Genomic DNA, 15,771 nt, shown 5'->3' on the forward strand with positions numbered 1-15,771 from the left:
ACCTTTCCGATCAAGGGATGGGCCTCCTCGACAATTTACACCATTGGGAGAGCCTATTGAATCGGTAATGAAACAATTGATACAAGCAAAATTTATTAAGATACCAGATATCAAGGCAGAACCAGTGGTAAAACCGCATTGGTGGAATGATAATGCATACTATGAGTATCATCAGTCCAAAGGACATAAAACTACGTCATGTTTTCAATTGAAACATATGATTCAAGATTTATTAGAGCAAGGAGTAATTGAGGTAGATCCACCCCATGCAACCTCTAACACTGATCATACTATTTTCAAAACTCCTTTGCTTGATCATGACAAGGGTAAAGCATCTTCTTCCAACTCTACCCAAACAATAAATTATGCAAATACTGGTTATAACAATGTCATTAATTGTTTTCGTGCGTCAAATGAGTATGTTTCCACCCTGAGAATAAAGGGACAAGATCCTTCTTGCACAGTCGCCACTCATCGATCCAAAATAGTCCTGAAAGGAGCTCCTGCAGCTCCTCCCAAGCCAACTCCTGCAAGTCAGTATAATCTTTTGGATCATCTAGGAAAGACACATGCACAAATATCAATCCTTGAGTTATTAAAAATGTCCCCCATGCATCGTGCAGTCCTGGATAAAGCTTTAATTGAGTCCACTGTCCCGACAGATATTGATGTTGACCAGTTTCAAGCCCGGATTGGACATCTAGTTGTTTCCCAAAATGTCGCATTTTCTGACAATGATATCTCACCTGATAAGCTCCCTCACAATGATCCTTTACACCTTGAAGTCTTTGTTCATAACTACTAAATCCAACAAGTCTTGATAGATGGCGGAGCGGGTCTTAAGATTTGTACCTTGAGAGTGGTTATTGCCCTTGGATATACAAAAAATGACATTGATGCTTCCAAAAGAATAACAATCAAAGCATATGATGATGCTGAGTGCCCATCCAAAGGGATAATTACATTGCCTATCAGAGCTGGTCCAGTGATAGAAAACACTTTCCTACAAGTCCTAGACCTTGATCTCCCTTATAATATGATCCTTGGCCATCCATGGATCCATGCAATGAAAGCAGTTCCATCCACCTATAATCAATGTTTAAAATATCCTTACAATGGAACTGAGATAACAATTCCTGGAGATCCTAATCCATTCCAATTTTGTGCTACTCTGAAGGATACCCCTCAGCAACAAGTCCCAGTCAATAGAGAGGCCAAATCACATAGCTATGTGGATCCCAATCAATTGTTAGATGCTGTCAAGGGAAAATTGAAGATACAAGACCAAGGGTGTGGAGAATATTCAATGGATCAAACATTCCTCATCAGGGATTTACCAATATCTCCAAAATCATATGGCAAACTGCATTTATTGCAAAAGGAACCTAAGGTCATTATTCAATATCAGCCTCCCACTACATTTACAAGATGGGGTGAACTTGACAAAGAAACTGTAGATGATGATGTCATAGATTGGCTTTATAAGGATCCAAATGAGACCCCACCTATCAGATTGCCAGTGGAACGATACGGCAAAGGATTTACTATGCTGCAAAAGAAAGGATATGATGGTTGTAGTGGCTTAGGCTTGAACAACAATGGAAGGCTAGAACCTGTCATACCCAAGAGGCGACCTCCAACTTTAGGGTTAGGTTTTGTACCATTGCGAATTGGATCTACATCTACCAAAGTGCCCACATGTAGAAAAGGGCATGATTCTGACGATGAAATAACACCTGAGGATACCCAACTTGAAACTGATTCCAATGAATGGGAGTGGAGTTCTTTTTCTTCTAGCTCCTATGCCCTCGACAATATTTTCATTGACCCTGATAATTTGCCTATGGAAGACAAACATGAAATAACTCCTCTTCCTAAAACATGTCCCCATGCTTGGATAGAGTCATTCTGGGATCCAAGCTCCGAATCCAATATAAGCAGTTCAGATAGTGATACTACAGATGTTCATATCTTTACCATATCAGCCCTCTCTCTCCTTACAACCGATGATGACATGCCCCTCATCTATCCCCAGCTTATCCAACATGACCAACAAGAACCGCTCACATTGGACTATTTTCAAAATGACGAAGCAATTGCAGAATTCCTTGGACTACGGGAAGGCATACCACAAGGTGATCATAAGGCAGGATTTGCTATTGGCCTAGATTCCACGACATATTTTGGGGAGTCAACTCCCTCTTCCAGTCATCAAAATGAAAAAAGAAAAGAAAAAGTAAAAAATCAAAAGAATAGATCTTTGAGTGAAAACCATTAGGCACTCTCTGATCATACAAAAGTCAAAATAAAAGACATACCTGCGGGTGAAAACCTCTCTGAGGTGCCCAAAGGTGGAAGAGTGGACATACCCCTATCAAGTCAGGACAAATCAACATTGCTTGTGGAAATGACTGAGGAAATCAATTTGGGTACACCTGACAACCCTAAGGTCATTCATTTTGTTGCTTCTCTATCACAACAGGAAAAAATAGATTTTGTCAATTTCTTTCTTGAGAAAAAGATCAGCTTTGCATGGTCCTATGTAGATATGTCTGGCCTCAATCCAGAATTGGTTCTTCATCATTTGCCACTAAAAGCCGATGCCAAGCCTGTCAAACAGAAACTTAGAAAGATGCATCCCCAGGTGGCTCTTTTGGTCAAGGTGGAACTAAAAAAATTACTAGATGTGGGCTTCATTAGACCCATTGATTATGCGGACTGGATTTCAAATTTAGTACCAGTTAGCAAAGTAACTGGGGGCATTAGAATCTGCATAGATTTTAGGGATCTCAATAAAGCATGCCCTAAGGATGATTTTCCATTGCCAAACATAGACATCATAGTGGACATGACTATTGGCTATGAGATACTTTCATTAATGGATGGTTTCTCCAGCTATAACCAAATTCGCATTGCTCCTGAAGATCAACATAAGACAACATTCACCTGTGCTTGGGGTACCTATTGTTGGAATGTGATGCCCTTCGGTCTTAAAAATGCAGGCGCAACATATCAAAGAGCAATGATGACAATTTTTCATGATTTCATGCACACTTTGATGGAGGACTATGTTGATGACTTGTTATGCAAATCTGTCACCAGAGATAGTCATATAGCCATCCTGGGCCCGATCTTTGACCGAATGGAGACTTACAAGCACAAACTCAATCCAAAGAAGTGTGTCTTTGGTGTCACAGCTGGCAAATTACTAGGGTACATTGTTTCTCACAGAGGCATTGAGGTCAACCTTGCCAAGGTTAAAGCAATAATGGATATGCCTCCACCTTCAAACCTCTGACAATTAAGAAGTCTGCAAGGAAAGCTCCAGTCAATCCACCACTTCATAGCTCAGTTGGCCGACAAATGTCATCCATTCCAACATCTACTACACAAAGGTGTCACTTTCAATTGGACTGAGTAATGTCAATTAGCCTTTCAAGCTCTCAAAGACTATATGTTGTCGTCGCCTATTCTAATGCCTCCAATAGAAGGAAAGCCATTTTTATTGTATATTTCTACAACTAAAATGACATTAGGAGTTCTCTTGGCCCAACAGGATGAGAACAACAAAGAGAGAGCTATTTACTATATCAGCCAGACATTGGTAGGCTATGAGCTAAATTATTCAACTATTGAAAGGGCATGCTTAGCGGTGGTATTTGCAACGCAGAAACTCTGACATTATATGTTAAGCCACCAAACATTGTTGGTTGCAAAAATTGATCCCTTAAAATACTTTCTTAGCCGAGAAGCTTTGACAGGTCGCCTAGCAAAGTGGGTCATGATTCTCAGTGAATTTGACATTGAATATATGGAGCAAAAGGCGATAAAAGGACAAGTCATAGCAGATCAACTTGCAGAGGCTCCTATTTTTCATGATCATCCCATGTTGACCAATTTTCCAGATGAATCAGTCTTTTCTCTCACATCCTCTAATGAATGGAGGTTATACTTTGATGGATCCCATACCAAGTTTGGGTCTAGAGCAGGCATCTTCTTTGTCACCCCTCAAGGTGATGCTATTCCAAAGTCCTACAGAATAACTTTTCATTGTACCAATAATATTGCAGAGTATGAAGCACTGGTTACAGGACTTCGAGTAGCAGTCCATTGGAACATCACGCATTTGCAAGTCTATGGAGATTCTCAATTAGTCATCCGACAAGTGAATGATGACTACGAAACAAAAGATGAAAAGCTTATTCCCTATAAGCATATGGTAGATTTCTTCAAGACAAAATTCATGGTTATCCATTTCAGTCAAGTTCCAAGAATGCAAAACAAGTCGGCAGATGTGATGGCTACAATTGCTTCCATGTTGAATATGCCCCACAATATGGACAAATGTGAATTTTTAGTTGAACAATAGCTGGTTCCTTCTTTTGACATTCCGACAGCAGATGTGATGTGCGTTCTTGTTGGTCCCAACTCCCCATGGTATAATGACGTATATCAATATTTGAAATCCCAAATTTTACCACCTAACCTTTCCGCTAACCAACGCCGAGCCTTTATCTGACAGATAGCCAAATATGTCATCATCGCCGACACCCTTTACCGCTGTTCCTTTGACCATACCCTCCTCAGGTGTTTGGATTCTGACAAAGCACAAATGGCTTTACACAAGGTTCACAATGGTATATGTGGGGACCATTTCAATGGTCTAAGCTTAGCCAAAAAGTTGATTCGTGCTAGGTATTATTGGCCCACTCTGGAAAAGGATGTTCATGATTTTGTTAAGAAATGCTACAAGTGCCAGATCCATGGAAATTACATTCATGCACCAGCCCAAGAGCTTCATTCTGTCATATCTCCATGGCCATTTTCTCAATAGGGATTGGATCTTATTGGCAAGATTCACCCGACATCTGCAAATGGACACAAGTTCATCATTATAGCCACAGAGTATTTCACAAAATGGATCGAGGCTATCCCCATGACCTATATCACAGGTGTCCAAATTTCAAAATTCTTGCTGAATTATATCATATGCCGGTATGGGGTTCCCCTTGCCATAGTCACAGATAATGGTCATCCCTTCAAGAATAAAGATGTCAAGGAACTCTGTGAAAAGTTTCATATCCAACACCGTTTCTCCAGTCCATACTATCCGTAGGGAAATGGTCAAGCCGAAGCATCAAATAAAACCATTATCAAGATCTTGAAGAAGGTTGTCAATGATGCTGGTCGAGATTGGCATGTACAGTTGAATCTGGCACTATGGGCCTATCGCACTTCTATCCGCACACCTACTGGCGCAACACCTTATTCCTTGGTGTATGGTGCGGAAGCTATTTTACCCTTGGAAGTGGATATTCCTTCCTTGTGTGTTTCCTTGCAACATCTAATTGATGATGAGACACACAAAGTCTCTCGGTTGCATCAGCTTGAGATGTTAGATGAGAAACGTCAGACAACTCTGACACATTTGCAAGCATATCAAAACCATCTCCGTCGCTCTTATAATAAGAAGGTCAAAGGGCGACACTTCAAAGTGGGAGATTTGGTTTTAAAGGCAAACCCTAAGAATGCACAGTCTACTGACATCATCAAAGGCAAGTTTGAACCTAATTGGGTTGGGCCTTTCATAGTAACTGCAGCATATGGCTCGGGGGCATATCAGCTTGCTACCCCAGAAGGTGAACCTCTGTCTGATCCTATAAACAGCATGCATCTTCGCAAGTACTAGGCATAATTTTCTATCAACACTTATTCAAATATGATCCTGAAAAAATACAAAAAAATGCAAAAAGCAAAAAAAATACAAAAAAAGCAAAAAAGCAAAAAAGAAGCAAAAAAAGTGAAAAAAAAAAGAGCAAAAAAGTAAAGAAAAATGATTCGCCCTCGACAAACAGGCGCTTTGGGCAAGGACCTTGGTGAAAACCTGGCAATCAGGCGCCATGAGTAATGAGATTATTGCTCTGCCATCTATAATGACCTCTAGCTATGCTTTCTCTTGGCCGGTGTATCATGTCTATCTTCGTCTAGACCTAATGTCCTATTCCAGGCCTGTTATTGGTCAACATCATTGTCTTGCATACTCTAGTTTCTTGTACATATGTTTTGGTCTTGGTCTATGTATATCTTTCAGATGCGCATTGGGTGCATTCCCCTTGTCATGATCGATCACTGGAACTTTTGCATTTTAAAATGTTCTGAAAAAATCATAAAAATTGAAAAATGTCCTGAAAAAATCATAAAAATTTAAAAATGTCCTGAAAAAATCTCAAAAACATTTAAAAATGTCCTAAAAAAAATCTCTTAAAAATTGCAAACTGTCCTGAAAAAATCCCTAAAAATTGAAAAATGTCCTGAGATAATCCCTAAAAATCATATAAAGTCTTGAAAAAATGAACACAAAATTTTTTCAAAACATTACAATCCAAAAACAAGCATTTTGCAATAAATATCCTCTTGATGCATAAGACAGATCACTGAGCATCCCTCCAATGACACTCACAATCATACACTGTGCTTTAATGAAATCACGCTTTAACAGATGAACTCTTTCAATCAACTCAGACATTCAAACTGATCAACATGGTCATATCAATCAACCTCAAAATCATTTGTCCTTGTCTCTACTATCATGGGTCTTATACAGGGTGTGGTATACTCGAAACCAGACTCTGTCCTGTCTTAGACAGGGTACCGCATTCCCCGAAATCAGATAGCATGATCATCCTATCAACACTTTCAACTTTTGACAATGAAAATCAAGATGTTTGTTTGACTTGTTGGAATTTGTGCATCTTATCTTTTTATTGATTTATCTTTGGCTTCAATCATGTTCCTATGTTGCTCGATGATGTCACTAAGTAATTTAGAGTGACCAGGATGGATCATGGTCATTTTCTTTTTGATTGTGATTGTTGTTTGTCTATGATGTGTCTGTCTTTTGCAAAAAGGGTTGCATTTCAGCTCTAGCCTTCAATGCCATGATGCTATGCATCCGTTTTGCTACATAAAAATAAAGGTTCTCACCTACAAAGTGCATTACTGAAAGTAAGTTTTTCTTCAACTATCCTCTGTCTCATTTTCTTCTTACTAACATTTCTTCCATCCGTTTGGATAGTCAGTTCGGTCTAGTGCTCCGATTTCCCCAAACATACATGCTGCATCCTGCATCCATTTGGTTAGTACATTTGCATTACATTAAGCATCATGTCAAGTATTTTATCCATTTCATATTATAAATGTATCAAAAAAACATAAAAAAATACATCCATACATGTTCCACAATGGTACATCAATAGTGCATAAGTCATCCATACATGGAAAATCACATAAGTCATAACATATTGCATCTCATAATATCGATGCATATCATATATCATCATAATATCGGAGTACAAAAATTGGACTGTCTATCCTAAGTATGGCCCGCAGGCTGACTACAAAATGTCAAACTACATAATATCCACTGTCTGTCCTATGGAGCACGTGCTTCTATCACTGGGTGCTCCCTCTGTCCTCCTCATCCCTACCATGTCTCGTGGATGATGTCCCTCCTGGTCCTAGCTGTGGTGGTCTCATAGGTCCACTCACCCCCATGCTACTCAATGACCTCCGAGAGCGTGCCCTGCTCTCTGTCCTCAATCGTGCCCGATATGAAGGTGCTCTCTACTCTGGTGGAACTATACTCTCATATAGTGTCCTCCAATGGCGTATCTCCTCTCTGGTCTCTACCAGCATCTTTGCCATCTCCCATGCACTGGCATCCCGAATCGACCCAATATACTCAGTGACTCTCTGTTCCTCTCGCTATGCCTGAGAAATTGCTGTATCTCGAGCCGCTGTGAGTCTAGATATCTCCACTCTAAACTGATCATGCTCTCTCTCTAAAGTCACAATGTTATCCTGCTGACTCGCTATGGTAGCTCTGCACATCTCCATCTCTTCTATCCTAGCTGTCTCCGGCTCTATGGGTATATCCTGCAATGCCTCCTGCTCGCCTGAATCTAGCTCATCCTCATCTCCGTCCTCATCATCCCCACCATCCTTGTCTCCATCCTCATCATCCCCATCCTCATCACTGTCCTCATCCTCCTCATCCTCATCATCTCCCTCCTCCTCTCCTGTGAGTGGGAAGTCCTCCTGTCGCCTCGGTACTGGAATATCTGGATCTGTCAATGGCACTAGCCGTCATCGTGCAAACCACCTCTCATACTCCTCTATCATCCCGACGTCTGCCACATCTGATCCCCAATCCCACTGTCTCTGCTGCAACTGTGTGAAGTCTGTATATGCTATGTGTGGCTGAATCATACTCCCCCACTGACTCATCTCTTTGTGAGATTGGGCAAAGTGTGCAGTCCTCCTAGGTACATCCTGCCTCTCTCCAAACTGTCGTCTCACCCTCTCTAGAAGGTACAACTCAATTACTCTCTAGCAATTCATTGGTCACCCAATCAGGTACCTCTCCTATCTACAATATGGTAACTCAACACTATCATCTGACCATCCCGGGCAATCACGATATGGCCTCCATATGAACTCTCTCAGTCTGTCTAGCTCATGTCGCCAATATAATATGTATCCAAAAGGACCCTGTCTCAGTGCTCCCCCATAGCAGTACACATATGGTTGATGTGGTACTACCTGTCTCTCTGTAATCGGTCGACATATGGCTATGTGCTCAAATGCCCATACCTGTAGCAATGTGACTCCACAGCTCAAAGTCTGAACTCCCTGATATGCTATCTGATGCAACTGAAAATATAGCATAGCCAATACACATGGTCCCCATGCGTACACTATCCCCTCTATCACCATCTGCTCTAGCACTCTTCCCCATCCAATAGGGAATCCATGTCCTCATCTGTCTCCTGCTAGTAGGCATGTTATCACCACTGCTATCACCACGTATCGCCGATCATACTCTGATGCCATGGTCTCCCAGCCAATCTCCCTCTCAATGATATCCAGATCATCTGCGTCGCACTCAAACAATCTGTACAATGCATCTCTCCCTGTCACTAGGTCATACTCTATCATCTCTCCATGAATCAGAATGCGAAGGATACGCCATACATCCTCCAGTGTCACCGTCGCCTCTCCAGTCACCAGATGGAAAGAGGAAGTCTCTGAATGCCATCACTCTGCCAATGCGGTAAGCAATCCTATGTTTGCCCTAATCTTAGGTATGAACATGACATAGTATATCCCAAGTCCTGCTAATGTATCTCTGTCTGTGCTCCTGAGTCTATGTCATAGCATGAAGCAGTCAGGTCGGTTCTCCCATGTGATCAACAGATACTGTCGACTCTGCATCACGAATTGGGGCACATTTTGTCAGTATTAGGGTTTGCTCCTACGGGTTGCATTTCCTCATTTTCATGTCCAAATCAGGGTGTTTTTCATCTATTCTGACTTATCCTACCCTTATCCCCCCTTTTCGGATCATTTGCATGCAGTTTCGAACCAAAATTGAGTCACAAATGCACAATTGCGCCTGTGTCAAGGAACTTGCACCTGTGTCATGTAACCTATGCCTGTATCTCCCTACACAAGCGCAGGATTTACCCTACACAAGCGTAGGAGTCCTTTTCTGCATCCCCTGTGGGCCCCGCAATCTCCCGCAAGCAATCAAAATTCATGAAATTGAAAATATGGGTTTTTGAGATCCATACCGCTGCTCCTGCATCGTCTGGTCATCTGTATGTGTGTACACATTCCCTGAGGTGATCCGCCATTGGAATGTTTTCCATCTCTCTGCAAGTGTCCTTGTCCAGAGCAACAAATCCTCCTCTTTGTCTAGTGCAAATGAGCAATTTTCACTCTCTTGGTCCCATTTATAGATCTTTGTTAGTGCATAGATGGACGTGCACCCTCTCCATCTTATGTTGGTCATGGTATTTTGCACCATAAATTTCTTGTCCTTCATGCATCCGATCTCCGATTGTCAGTCCATTCGATCCTATCATTTTTATCTATCAATTGGCCTCTTTTCTGCATGTTTCCGACCAATTCCCCGAGGGGCCATGCATATGTCATTGTCATTGTCTGGGGCATTTTCATTATTGTTCTTTGAAACAATGCTTAAAATCGCATTGTCTCAAAGAGGGGCAAAATGTAGACACCTAAAAATGGTCAACGCTTGCGGAGTCATACTTTAACATTTGCGCATTGCCTCATTTTAGGTTTTTGCGTCGCATTAACATTTCTCCTATGTCACACACTTGGTTTTTATCATTTGCGAGCATCAAGTCATTCTTCTATATTCTTCAATCGTCTCGCTCTCTAATTTGGTCTTGTCGACAACACTCTCTAGTCATGATTTTAATCGATCTTATCTTGTCACATCAATGTGCGTACTCATTTGTCATTATTTTGGACATCGTCAATCCTAATTAGGGTTTTGTCCTCTGATCAATCTTATCATCTAGCGATCGATTTGTCATCGGTTGTTGTCATGTTCAATCTTGTCATTTTGCAATCGATTTGTCATTGATCGTGGTCATTTTCAATCCTGTCGTCTTGCAATCTATTTTGTCATCGACCCTTGTCCTCTTGTCAATTTTGTCATTTTGCGATCGATTTGCCATCGATCGTTGTCTGTTTCAATTATGTCAATTTGGATCAATTAGTCATTGTTCCTCATCAATTAACGCATTTATCAACCAAATCATTTATCACATTGGTCCTTTGTTAATCAGAATCATGATCGAGTCAATTATCTTTCATCAAGGCCTAATTCATCTTCTAAGGTTTCGTGATTTAATCATTTAACCTTGTTTGTCATTTCTCCCTTTAGGATTAATGAATTATTTATTTATCCTAAGTCTTCTTGTCACAATTAAATGTTCATTTAATTGGCTAATTATTCCTCTTTGTGAATTAATTAATAAATGACAAATTATTAATTAATTTACCTAATTTCTAATTTTCATCAATTTCTTAATTCCTAAATTCTTAATTCTCTAATTTCCTAATTTTCTTATTCCTAATTTCTATTTCCTCCTATTTCTCTCCTAAATTCATGGACATGACATGTTAATTTGTCATAATTTGTCATAATTGACAATCAATTAATTTTTGACATAGAAGTTTGTCATAATTTGTCATAAATCATCAATCAACAAATTTTGCATAGAAAGTGCATAATTTGTCATAATTTGCCATAATTGACATAATTGATTTACAATTTCCATTTGAATTGAGTCATGCTAATTTGATCCATCTCTCCAATTTGTCTATAAATTGGATGAATTTCTTCAATCAAACCCCCTAATCAGATTATCGAATTTCTAATCAATCACGCTTCGAGTACTTTTGAGCAACTTTCTTACCTACTTGCTTTCAATCATGTATGTGCACTTGTAGGTGAGATCCACTACCAAACTATTTGAAGAGGAAAGAAGAACAATGGAGCCGCATGAAGGAAGCATTCAGATCTGCATATGGTTTGCATAGTATTTACTTTTGAATGTTTTATCTTTATGTCTTTATTGGATGTAATTAGGATAGATCATTGCAATTGTGCTTTCGTGATTGAGCTAATGATTAGTTTTTGTAATGTTTGTGATGATTTCCGATTTCCTAGCTACAACTTCTTTTGAAAGATTTTACACCATAGTTTTTGGGGTTCCCAATACATCTTCCAAGAGAGTTTTGCTCCAAGGGCAATGTTTTGTAGATCCATCTTCCTTAAGCCAGCCCCCCCGAATTCTTTATTATAACACATAGTATCCCAATTGATAAGGGGAATTCTATTAGTATCTTTAGCCCCATCCCATACAAATTTTCTGAACATATTATCTAAATTCTTTCCAACCGCCTGTGGCAATCTAAAGCAAGACATGATGTAGATTGGGATACCTGATAGAACTGATCAGATCATAGTGAGTCTCCCAGCCTGAGATAACCATCTGTTCTTCCATTGTGCTATTTTAGCCACACAGGATTATTTCACATCCTCCCACATATGTGTTTGACGACAACCCTTATCAATTTTCATACCCAAATACTTCATGGGAAGTGCCTCAATCTTGATCCCCAGAATACCTGAAATACGTGTCTGCATATGTCTGCTAGAATTAAAGAAAAAGAGTTGTGACTTATCCCTATTCATTAATTGGCCCGAGATTTCTGAATACTGATTCAATGTTTCTAATATGCATCTAGCTTTTTCCACTGAGGCCTCCCCAAAGACCACTGTATCATCTGCAAACTGTGAATGTGTGATGGAAGGAAGCTAATCATGGATACAAACGCCCTTCCATGACCCTTGTAAATGTTTTTTCTGGATTAACTTTCCTAAAACTTCTGCCATGATGATGAAAATCGATGGAGAAAGGGGATCACCTTGCCTAAGACCATTCGTGGTAGGAAAAAAGCCACAAACACCCCCGTTAATCAGTAGGGAAAAGTTGACCAAAGATAAAAAGAACTTGATACAAGCTATCCATTGGGAAGGAAAACCAAATTTCTCTAGTACATGGACCAGGAACTCCCATACCACTTTATCATAAGCTTTTTCCACATCTAATTTAACTACCATTCCTCCTATCTTATCTTTATGCAATGTATGGATGACTTCAGAGACTAGGATGATGCTGTCGGCTATCTCCCTACCCGGGGTGAAGCCATTTTGGTGTTCCGAGATCAACTTTGGTAATAAAAATTTGAGCCTTTCTACCATTTCTTTGGAAATAATCTTGTACAGGGTGTTGTAGAGAGAAATTGGTCGAAAATCCTTCATGGTAGTGCACTTTGCTTTTTTAGGAATAAGACATATCAAAGTATGGTTGATTTCTTTAACAAATTTGCCAGTCTTCCTGAAATCTTCAATTACTCTCCATAAGTCAACCCCCATAAAATCCCAACATTTTTGAAAAAACTTAGCACTTAAGCCATCCAAACCAAGCGATTTATTTGGGTGTAGTGCGAAGGTGGCTACCTTTACCTCTTCTAAGGTGAAAGGAGCCATTAAAAACTTACCATCCGCGACTAACAGCATCGGGTGAATAATGTCATCTAATGTAGGGAAGGAGGATGGCTCTTCCTTCTTACTATCACCCAATAACCACCTGAAGTAGTCAAGAGCCACTTGTTCTATTTCTTTAGGAGTATGGACCCAGGAATCATTCCTATCTTGGATTGAAATGATTCTATTAGTCCATTTTCTAGCCTTTACAGAGGCGTTAAAGAATTTGGTGTTCATATCGCCCTTAGTAACCCAATTCTCCCTAGCCTTGTCTCTCCAATACTATTCTTCTCTCCGCAGAATATCAGAATACTGAGCCTTGAGGGACTTTTCAGCCTCAAACTCCACATTTGTCATGCCATGGGCCATTATGACTGAGTTAACTACTTCTAATTCACCTTCTATCCGAGCTTTTTCAGCGAAAACATTTTTGAAGGAGGAGTTATTCCACTCCTTTAATCTTCTTTTGATGAATTGCAGTCTTTTGGTAAATTTGAAGCTAGGGGAACCTGAGAAAACATTACTTTCACACCACCAATTTTTTATGTGACTAAGAAGTGTTGGGTCCAACCACCACATACTAAGAAACTTAAAGTAACTTTTATGCCTCTCCAAATCTTGCCCAATGTTAAGAGATATAAGGTAATGATCTGAACCACACTGAGGTTCGATAATAGAATCAATTGAATGATGATTTAACATCCACCATTCCCCAATGAAGAACCTATCTAGTCTTTCAGCAATGTTCACAAAGTCACGTCTTCTGTTATTCCAAGTAAAAGTACCATTCTTAGGGATGATATCAGCCACTTTACAAATAGTAACAAAATCTTTGAAGTCTTCCACCACCTTCGTAGGTAGCTTTAAGCCACCCCATTTATCTTCTGCACACAAGATTGTGTTGAAATCCCCAACCATGACAACTTTTCCAAGATCCAAACTAAGGGCCAATTCTGACACCTTTGACCATACCTTACGCTTATCTTCAGTTTTTACTCGACCATAGATATTAAACAACAAAAAACATATATTTGACTTTTTACATTTGATAGAATATGCCATCCAAAAATCAGAGGAAGCAAAGCAACTTATCTCAATGTGAGAGGGGTTCCATAAGATCCCAAGCCCCCTTGCCAAGCCATGAGCCTCCTGAAAAATACCATCCCAAAAGTAACAAATTTTTTTAAATTCCAGTGCTTTCTCTGGATTTAACTTGGTTTCCTGTAACAAAAAAATGTCAGATGTCAGCTTGGTCATGGTTCTTTTGACCAAATGTCTCTTGTCAGGGGCTGCTAGACCCCTGACATTCCAGGAAGAGATTTTCATCATTCTCCAAGGGAGGGTTTCCCTCCCTTGGATACTTTAAGAAAATCCATAACACTGACAATTCCTTTTTTGTGAGCTCTTTGTTCTCTAATAACTTTGTGAATCCTGCGCCCCTTAGAACCCTTGACTCTTCCAAGGAGAGCGTTCACGGATTGAATAATGCATCTAGGATCCACAATATCCAAATCATCTAAATTTTCTGGTTCATCATCTGGCCAAGAAGATTCAGATTCTTCTTCAGAGAGCCTGTCTTCCTTATTGTCGTTCTAGCTAATCGGAAGAGGGAGGGATACCGAGTCTAAAATTGGGGCAATGTTAATCGAGGGAGCCTCATTAGAGGCACCGATATCATGGGATGAGTCCTTTGGGATCAAATCAATATTTCCATCCAGTGGTCCATTCAGAGGGGGTAAATCTGATATCACAGGAGGCAAATGGTTCCCAACTTTATCAGATTTATTAAAAGGCTTTTTGAATGCTCTCCTGGTGAACATACCGCATCTCCCAACAGGGTGTCACCTTCCACCACATCTAGAGCAAGAGACAACATCTATTTCGATCTCCACCTGTTGAACCCAGCACCCTTCTTTTGTTATAATGGAAATGGAAGACGGGATTTCTTTGACCGCCGCAATTTTCATTCTGGCATAGATATATAGGTCCACATCAATGATCACTTCATCAATTTCCAATAGAGTGCCCAATGTTCGACCAATTCATTCTAAACAAGGGTTACTCCAATATTTGGATGGAAGATTGTAAAGATGAACCCATAGAGGTTTACAATATATTACTAACTTAGTAGGGTCGAAATTAGGATACCAAAGCTGAAGGTAAAAAGGATGGTTTTCCAAGAACCAGTTTTGAGAGAAAAGTATCTTGTCCCTCTCCTTAGCCTCTACGAAGACTGCAATGAAGAAGCTTTTTGGTAGGAACTTAATGAAAACATTTTTGCCCCAATTCTCATCCACCCACGTCCTAATTAAACTCCAGGGAAGTTTAGGTCCAACAACTCTCCCAATGATAGCGTGGTTTTCAAAAATAGTACAATCCTCAAATACTTCCTTTGATAAATCCACTTCACACAACTTAGGGTTGCGGAGACTAAAATTGGTTGCCTGACCTAAGTTTTGGTCTCTGTGGGAGATGTCTTCCCAGGTCTCCTCATGTTCAGAGATAACATTATCCTCCCAATTCACATCACACACTTTCCATTTTTTGACATTCTGTTTGCTAAAGGTGTTTTGCAGAAATTCTTTATCATTGAAAGCCAGCTTGTATCTATTCACCCAACTAGACTTGTGCACTGATTTATCAACTTCCATAGTGCCATTTCTATGCGCCTGATTTTTCTTCCGGGCCTAAACCTCGCTAGCCAACTTATCTTCACGTTCCTACTTTTTGCGGACCAGCCTTTCCTTGCGGTCTAGCTCCTCACGGTGATCTTGCTCCTCTCTGCACTCCATTCGCTCTCTGAAAAATCACAACATTAAGCAGTTTATGCAACAAACCCTAAT

General features: G+C 40.1%; 1 protein-coding gene across 1 annotated transcript; it reads right to left on the minus strand.

Annotated features, from left to right (window-relative positions):
• Positions 1-13,210: 13,210 nt before the first annotated feature.
• Positions 13,211-14,185, minus strand: LOC131857524 (uncharacterized). Its single transcript, XM_059210186.1, has one exon. The coding sequence runs from the start codon at positions 14,183-14,185 to the stop codon at positions 13,211-13,213; it is 975 nt and encodes a 324-aa protein (XP_059066169.1).
• Positions 14,186-15,771: the final 1,586 nt, after the last annotated feature.

The sequence above is a fragment of the Cryptomeria japonica genome, chromosome 8 (assembly GCF_030272615.1).
Source record: "Cryptomeria japonica chromosome 8, Sugi_1.0, whole genome shotgun sequence".
NCBI classification, from domain to species: domain Eukaryota; kingdom Viridiplantae; phylum Streptophyta; class Pinopsida; order Cupressales; family Cupressaceae; genus Cryptomeria; species Cryptomeria japonica.